This window comes from Cebus imitator, unplaced genomic scaffold (assembly GCF_001604975.1).
Source record: "Cebus imitator isolate Cc_AM_T3 unplaced genomic scaffold, Cebus_imitator-1.0 Scaffold51, whole genome shotgun sequence".
NCBI classification, from domain to species: Eukaryota; Metazoa; Chordata; class Mammalia; order Primates; family Cebidae; genus Cebus; species Cebus imitator.
In genome coordinates this window covers 4,353,064-4,362,192 of record NW_016107366.1, presented here as the reverse complement: position 1 = coordinate 4,362,192, position 9,129 = coordinate 4,353,064, and the positions used below count along the sequence as shown (strand labels likewise).

The 9,129-nt window shown below is 41.8% G+C and overlaps 1 protein-coding gene across 1 annotated transcript in view; it reads right to left on the bottom strand.

Moving 5' to 3' along the window:
* GRIN3A (glutamate ionotropic receptor NMDA type subunit 3A) overlaps positions 1 to 4,236 on the bottom strand; it is a 164,086-nt gene extending 159,850 nt beyond the window's left edge. Inside the window, exon 1 of the mRNA XM_017527772.2 lies at positions 2,620 to 4,236. Coding sequence (XP_017383261.1) covers positions 2,620 to 3,318 — 699 coding nt within the window. The 5' untranslated portion in view covers positions 3,319 to 4,236. The remainder of the gene's footprint in view (positions 1 to 2,619) is intronic.
* Positions 4,237 to 9,129: the final 4,893 nt, after the last annotated feature.

The following is a 9,129-nucleotide window of genomic DNA, read 5'->3' as shown; positions in this document are numbered from 1 at the left end:
AAAAAAAAAAAAAAAAAAAAGAGTTGTGGCAGGATGTTACCAAAACTTTGCTCATTAATTAAAACCTTCAGGTGAATGTAATCAGCAGCCCAAAAGAAAGTGAGAGAAAACAGCTGTTGCTGCTCCTGCTCTAAAAACGATGCTGATTTGTTTGAATATGAGACACAATTTTATTTTACTTGGTTGTGTGAAAAAGTCCACTTTCTTCTAGAATCCTTTATTCAGGCAGTGGCACACAACCAACAAATTAGGTCACTGGGCAGTAGACTCCAAGGATGGTGGCTAAGTCAATTTTATTTAATGTGTAAAATGAATTCGACATCCTTTTATATTTAGAAAGTTTTAAAAAATCTCATCACTGTATTAGAGGAAGGTCCACTTTCCAGAGAAGCCAGGGAAAGATCAGTTATTATTTTTACTGAAAGCAGATTATGGTCATCTTAAAATTACATATTACAGTGACTTGGCATTGCCTAGAACATTCTTAATACAGAATATTATAGAATGACATTTAAATGATATACTAAAAGTAAGACAAGTTAAGTATGTTTGAATTTAAAATACAAAGGGACATGAAAGAAAATGTCAGTTGAACAGACTAGATCTGGGTTAATATAATAATCTGTCCCTTTCAAGATATGTGCCATGAAAGTGAGTGACAACAGTGATTTAAAATATGTTTCTGAGTTGAAATACAGAAGCAAATGTGTTTCACAGAGTATTTATTTCATTGTTAGCTTGTCCCTGGAGGACTTTATTCCCACCCCTTCCCCCAGTCTTAGAGCTTTGAAGTTTACAGATTCTGGATTCTGCTTCATGGTTTTTCCGGTCCCCTTGTTGTAATGTGCTGTATGCTGCACACATCCACTCTAGAACAAAATTTCCCTTCCAACTAAGGAACAAGATTTTGGTGAAGAATTCTTGCTACTTAAGACTCTTGCCAAACAATCTACAAATGGAAAGGAGTCTGGAGACTGTGACCACTCTTGGCAGCTTATGAAGTATTAGGTAATAAAGAAGCAATGATGAGAAGCAAGTGATGCTGACTCCTGCATTTTGTTAGATCTGATTCTGCATATATATTAATAATGATGCACCCTATGGATGCAATTTCATGTTTATAACACTTTGGCCATTGGCAGCATTGGGCACCTGTGTTTTCCATGCCTTCCCATCTGCTGCCTACAGCCATGCAGATTCAGGTGACAGAAATATTTTATATAAAAGTTAATTAGCCTGCACTCTACAGATCAAATCTCTGTAGTTCAGCTAGGAATCTTCTGAGCAACTGCTGAAAATGGCTTGGACTCACCCTTCCTAAGATTAAATATGTAAGATTTATTTTTTCTAGAAAAAGAAATCTTTAGTATTCCCTTGACAATTTATGCACAGATTCTATCAAACTTTTCATTTGTATATTGCCCTTACTCATTTTAACTTTTATCTCTGCATATATATTAACAGTGGATCAAGATTTGAAATACATTTTTCCAGCTGCAAGGGTTAAGTGAAAATGATGTAAGTCAGAAATCCTCCAGGGTGTGGACTTATTTTACTAGTACATTGACCAATGTTGATCAAGTCCCTGAACTTTTCTCAGTTTCTCAGTCTTTAAAATGGGCCCATGCTAATTACCTATTTGCTTCATAAATACTTTGTGCAAGGCTTAACACAGCTTGAGATTATAATAAAAGTAACATATAAAAGGCAGGGAACTCATTGCTAAAAGGATTCTGTCTTGTCCTTAAATATTCATCTCCTCATTATTACTTGTCAACGTTAAGTTCACAAATAGCTCTTTCATTGAAAATATATCTAGCTTTTTTTAATCGACAGGAAACTATATCATTTAATTCCTTTTTAAAAATTCTTAGATGATGGGAGGAAAAATGGACTGAACACAACTGAATACTAGCCTCTGAGTCCACTTTACATAGAAGGAAAATAGGGACAAAGAAACAGTCCCCAAATAAATCTCCCCATCCATCTTTACGCTTTTATATATTTCTAATGCTTTCCAATACCCAAGACTAATTGACCACTCTTCTTTACCTATCGCTGCTTCTGTACAAGGTGCAGATTTTCTTTTTACCCAAAGGAATTCAGAGCGATATGCTTTCTTTCTTACACCATTGCCTAAGGCTCAGGCACACCTTCCGAAGAAGTCAAAGAGAGCAGATGATTTCAGAGTTCCTCAGGGGAGTGTGACACCTAGCAGGGAGTCAGAGTTACTCCACCCCCATTCCCTGCTCTCAACCATCTTCAGAACCTTGACTGCTCTCCACGGTCCTGAACCTCGACTTCTACTTCCGTCTCTACTAGATTTCTCCCAGCTGGTCAAAATATGATTTTCTCTCTTATTCTCCCTGCTTCTTTCCTTCCATCCGCGACCTCACTGCGCATTTTATTCCTATCCGTGCTTAAAATGTTTTATTCTACTTCTACTGAGGTCCTACCTACCACCTACGAACATGAGCCCAATCGTTAAACAATATCAAAGTTATAAAGAAACAACTCCCTTCAGAATTTTCTCGGCCGTTTTCTCTCTCTCCCTTCCCATGCAATGGCCCCAGCCCCCAGCAGTGCCCATCTCCACCCCACGCACCAGACTCCTCTCACCTGACTCTCCCGCGGAAACTCGTGGCGCACGATGCTGATCACTGGAATGTGCAGGACTGAGCTGACCAAGTCGAGCTCCATCATCTCGCCCTGGCTCTGGGGGAAGGCGAGCAGCGCCGACACCCCTTGCACCACCACAGTATGGCAAACACTTTGCAGGAAGGAGAAAGGGTCACTGCTCCAAGGCGAGCTAGGGGAGGAGAAGGGCAAAAGCGGCAGATCTCCCAGGCCTGCCTCGATGGCCATCACTACTTCCAAAGACAGGTTGTAGGGCAGTAGCCCTTCCACGCGGTTCAGGTTGTCCACGGCGAATAGGAGGGCGTCCCGTGGCCACAGGGTCTCCGCCTTGGCGCCCTCACCGGCCTTACGGGCGCCCGGCGGCCCCCGGCCATGCAAGGTACTCCCCAACCAGCGTGCGCCCGGCGAGAGCGCCAGGGGCCGCCTAGTCCCTGGATCCGGCTCATCTCGCTGGGTGCCTGCCCGGCTGCCGTCCGGAGCGCGGCTGGCTGCGCGGGGGACCGTGGTCCAGGGCTGCAAGTGCACCGCGCCCACCCTCACCGCGTGCCCGATGCGCTTGAGGATCTGGCAGGGCTGCGGGTGCGAGGAGGAGCCGGGCACCCCAGCCAGCACCAGTGCGCAGGGCGGCGGCAACAGCAGACAGACCCTGCTCAGCAGCCACCACAAACTCAGTCTCCTCATTACTGAGACCTCAGGGAGAAAGCGCGCCCCCTCCTGCGCCCGGCTCGCCCCTCTGCGGCCACTGCCTGAGGTCTCCGCCTCCAGGTCCCGCGCGCAGCTTCACTCCACTCGGTGAAGCGGTCCCAGGACCTGGAGCGGTCTCTAAGCCATCCAAGTTGGAGCCTAGCTCGCCCCCGGCAGTCTCAGAACCGGTTCCCAGGTCCCTCCGCCGGGCATCCTCTGCCCGCCGGGTCACTGCGCGGAGCAGACAGGCAGGCGGGCCGGCGCCTGTCACCCGCGGCTGGGGCGCATGTTCCCTGCCCTCCCCATCTGCAGGGCGCCTCGGGCACTGCGTCCAGCCTCACGAGGCGGCGGGGCTGAGAAGCAGCGAGAGTACCTCGGGGGCAGCGGTGACAGAGGAGCAACGCACTCTCGTTGGATTCTTTTCCTTTTCCTAGGCGAGATCCACTTATTTCCTGGGGTCGCGTTGGAGAGGGCGTTCACACCCGGGGTGCGGAAAAGAAGCCAAATCCACCTTGCTCCTCTGTTGGCCACCCTCTTGCAGGCTCCCCCAGCGCTGACTTCATTTTCTCTCTTCTTTCGCTACTTGCTCTCTTTCTTTGGTTATTTTTCCTCCGAGTCGCCAACGCGGCTTGCTTCCTCGGAGGAGCAACGCTACTGGCCAGCAAAGGGTGGCTCTGCTCCGAGCGCCAAAGTTCTCCCCGCCTCAGCCGGCGCCTCCCTGTTGCTGCGCCCTGGCGCCTGCCTGTCGCTTGGCTGCGTTAAACGCCCACTGTTGGTGAGATTCCCGAGTGGCTCATCCAGCGCCCCTGGAAAGTCCTCTACCCTCTGGCAGGGAGTTGTAGTTTGCAAAATTCCCTGAGACCTAAGAAGGAAAAAAGGACTCTGAGCCGGTGAGAATTCTGAATTCGGAGTCGCACCTGAGGGGTCTGAAATTCGGTAGTTCACTGAAATAGGTTCAAAGAGGCTGTGACTTAACAAGCTTCTGGACGTGTTGCTTTTAAGATTTTTTTTTTGTCTTTGTTTTTAGCTAAAGGTATTAAAGTAAGAATTATTTACACATTTTATCTCCTCAGCTTCTTTCTGTCTGGCATGAGGGCCTTTGCTTTTTTTTTTTTTTTTTTTTTTTTTTTTTTTTTTTTTTTTTTTTTTTTTTTTTTTTTTTTTTTTTAGAATCCCTATGTTTTTAGGTTCTCAGAATGAAAGTGAATTCAAAGCAATTTTTTTAGTTCAATAAATTAAAGAGTTTCAAAATACTTTTAGAGTTTCAAGTGCAGTCAACAGCTGTTTCCAGTTTAGACCAAGAGTCCCCAGATCAGTTTCTATTAAGTTATTTCATTTGTATGGTAATACAGTGAAGTCAGTGTATTTTGATCTAATCTTTTCCTCGATGATCTGAATAATCTGAAACTAGAAGGTAAAGAAAGAGTTAAGGGCAGGCCTATGGTTTGCATATACACAGTAGATTAATTTTATTTTATGCCACAGTATCATTTAGAAGAAGGGTGGGAGAGAGATATCCATGGGGTGGAGCTAGCATTGGGGATCAGCATTTCTGAGTCTAATACCACTTCAAGAGAACATGACCTTGGCAATTTATTTCACCCGACCTTGGTTCTGCTAGATTGTTATGTAAATACAGCTGGCTTTTAACTCTGGAGGGTTGTTTTGATTCATGAGGTAAAGTTTCCATCATGCTTTAAATCCTGGGATGAAGAGACTCTAGTTAAGTAAAAAATCTCAAGAAGGTTGCAAAGTGAATGCTGTTTTCCTCAGCCCAGATCTTTAAAGTTATCTCAGAACAAATTTACCAGACATTCAACATTGTTTTCCCAAGACTGGATTGCTAGAGAAGAAAAGTCTCCTGTGAGAGAAAAGTGAAAATCACAGTAGGGGGCTGAACAAGGAAGGAAAGAGACCCTCCTGAAGCCTGAGAGAACATCCCAAGAATGGAGATAAGCTGTCTTTAGTGTGCTGGAAATTCCCCCTTGTTCTAGAGGATTCCACTGATTGAGATATGAATAAGAAAAGTGTAGAAGTCTGGGGTCCTTGCATTGCAGGAAGATTGGATATCTACTAATTGTATAGTAAAGAGGTGCATTTGTCAGTACTTGAGTATGTGTTTTGAAGAGTATAATGTATAGTGTATAATGGTACTCTTAATCCTTGGCATTATACATATGTTCAGATCAGGTTTCCAAGAAAACACATGATAAGGGAGAATAGTTTGATCTCATCATTAAGAGCATCCGAAAATCACTCTATACGCATTAGGTTTTTCACAAGTTCATGACTGCCTCAAGGGAATGAATAACTGAACTGCTCATACACAGAAGAGATGATTCCCAACTTTCTGAAGATGATGCTGTGCCAGATGGTGATAGAACCCTAGTTAAATCTGGTGAAATTGAGTGAACAGTGAAGAATGGCTCTCTCTTCTTGTGTTTTCTTTTGTTTCTTTCCAAGCTTTTCTATAATTATTATAATTCACTGGTGTCCTTCCTGTTTTCCTTTTGCTGCTTGTTTTTCTCTATCCACATCACCATGGGCTGAGCATATCTGACAAGAGTGTTCTCTCTCCTCTCCCCAAATCTTCTTTTTCCTTTTCCTTTTTTCCTTCTTCTCTACCTTTTTCATGTGTCAAAGGCCATCTTTTTCAAAGCTCATTTAAATTCAACAACCAATTATTAAGCTCCTAATATATCTCAGGCATTGTTGTAGGACCATCCTGGAAACAGATGAATAAACTCTAGAAAAGTTGAGTTTTCCCCTTTCCGCAACGTCACATAGTCAATAAGTGAACCAAATGCTAACATAGAGCTTATATTTGAGTGGGAAAGAGACAGTAAAACATACAAATAAGTAAATAAATGCAGGATATATTAGTTGGTGCAAAGGAGAAAAAGAAAGCAGTGTAGATGAAGTATTAGGAGGATGGGTTATAATTTTAGATGAGAAAGCCAGGTTATAATTTTAGATGAGAAAACCTCTCTGAGAAGACAGCTTTTGAATAAAGATGTAAAGGGAGGTAAGGGAATGATCCATGTGAATACTCTAGGCAAGAATTTCCAAGCAGGGGAAGCTAAATGCCATGGCCCTGAGTGTTTCTGGAAGGTTTAAGGAATAATGAGGGGTCTGGAGTGGATGGAACAAAATATTCTGGGATGAAAGTGGTGGTAGGTCAGGTCAGAAAGGCAATGAAGAGGTGGCAGATAATGTAAGCCAATTAAGAACGTTGGCTTCTACTCTGAATGAGGTGAGAAGTCATGAGGGCAGGGGCATTGAGCAGAAGGGTGATGGACCTCATACTGTAACAGGATTGCCACAGCTGTTTTGTTACTAATAGATGAAAGATGGATAAGAGTGAAAACCAGAAGAGGAGAAAAGGAGATGAGGCTATTGCCATAGGCCACGTGAAAATTAACATTACCGTCAAATCATAAAAATCAACCTCATTAGGTTTGTGTAATCATTCCCATTCTAAAGAATAGGATATTTAATTTCAGAAAGATTGAGTTATTTGCAACGAAATCATCATATACTGACTGGCATTGTGGCTTCAATATTTTAAGTGTCTTCCAGCTGCATGATTGGTAACAAAAATCAGTCGAATTTCAAAATCAGCTCACTCAGAGATTAAGCTTTTTAAAAAATATTATCTGATTCAAAATGAGAACTACTGATCTAAGAACCCGTGTTGGAGAGTCAAACAATTCACAACAAATCCAAATGTTCACAATTTAATATGTGCTTTTGTCCACATCTGTGCTTACTGGTACCAGCAATGGGTGGGCTAAAAGCTGAGATATATTGCTGTGGCGGTATCCCAGGAAAGGCTACAGTAAAGGATACTATAGGAATTAGGAGTTAGATTCTCTTCTCTGTATTATTTCTCCTATGCGTATGACATTTAACCTCTCACACCTGAAGTCATCTTCTATACTGTGGTTGTGGTGACAGGTCTTGGTAGTTATCTACATAGATGTGACAGTATGCAGCCTCCTCTGAACCTTTTCAAGTTCTATGGGAATGGGAGGCTTCTGGTGAGTCTGGAAAACTAACTTGTGTTTTTTCCTATACCTTGACTTATTACAAGTTGTATTCACATCTATCTTTGTTTCTATTGCCAAGGACCTTGTTTTCATGTGAATCTTTCTGGACAAAAGCAAACAAACAAAATATATGTGGAGCTCTTAGAGAATCTATGGCAGTAGAATTTTAGGAGGGAATGAATCTAGTAAAACTTAGGTCAGTTTAGAGGAGCAGACCCTGAGGGGTCATCTATCCAAAGCCTAATTATTTTTTTTCATTCCCCCAATTAAAAATAAGCCTACATTCACTCAATACTTTGTAACATCATTCTACATTCTGCTAATTAGGCATTAATTTTGGCAACAGTTATTCTCTTTTAAAGATGCAAATAACTCTCATGGTTATAGGACTGTCAGTCACAGATTAGTAAAAATTATTTTATCCTGATTGGTATAAGATTAATATCCTGTTGGGATTTTGGGGGGAAGAGAAGGGAAAGAAGTTTATTTTGCATTATAAAAGATTTGGGGAACATAAAAGATCTTAAGGAAGAATTTCAGGTGTGCCAAACATCTTCATTACTCTAGAGTTGTTATCTTGAGTAACTTCTACATGCCAGGCACATTGCATGCAGGATCCAGGTAGAACTTCCCTCGGTAATTTTTAGGCAGCCTGAGAAACTGGAAACAGGAGAAAAGCGACCTTAGAAACTAAGGAAATGGAGTGACAGAGAGAAAGCAAAAATCTAGTCTATCTTGTCCAATTCAAAATACTGCTTATGCTTTGACTTTATGCTGGAAAATACAAAGGAAACTGTCTTTTCTTTTGCATCACATAATCCCCTATACCCAGGAAGCCAAATTCAGGCCAGGGCTATTACCTATCTGTAAGTTAGGAACTGCCAATAGTTGTTTACCTTTTAGCTATGAAAAAGCACCTTATGGTATCTTTAATCTACTTATTGTCAGGGGAGTCAGTCATCAGTTGTGACAAGTGCTTGGACTTTTCAACACCCACCAGGATTATTGGCTGAGTGTTTGGATTTCCTGATTTCTTTTCTAAACCACATTCCAAAGGCAACTCAAATAGGGATTGGAGAAGCTAATATGGCAGTCTCTCTCAATCACTCTCTTTTTGTGTGTGTGATAATCATTCCAATTTAGTGTTTATCCAAATGAGCTATGGAATAATACTTGGGCCATCATAGACTAGGACATTTTTAAGGACTTTTTTTTTTTTGTGCTTAATTTGCAGCACTAGTTTTGTAACTGCAGCCAAAAGAATTTGGAAATTTTCTAAAAGCTTGTTTGCCTTCATGGATCTTATGCCTTGCATCTGTAAAAACATTTAATCTACAGAAACATGGTTTTTATTTCTTTAGAAAGAGACTTCAAGAAAGACTTTCAGATGATGTTCAAGAATTATGCAGTCTTCACTATTCTAGAGCTTTTACCTTGAGTGACATCTGCATGCCAGGTACTTGGCATACATGATTTCTTAATTTCATCAATAGACAGATGTCCTTATTTTATAGATGATGAAACTGAGGGTTGGTGAGGCCAAGTCATTTGCTGAAAAATGTGATGCAAACCCAGATTTGATATTCTTTCTCCAAAGCTCATGCTTTTTCATCTCTACTTACAGCATGAATGAAACCATTATGGCCGGCCTGGGCTGACTGTTGAACCAGTATCTGAGTAGTGTACAGGGACAAACATAATTACAAAGTTTATTTGATTTTTTTTTCTAAAAAAAAAAGAAAAAAAGAAAGAAAAAAAG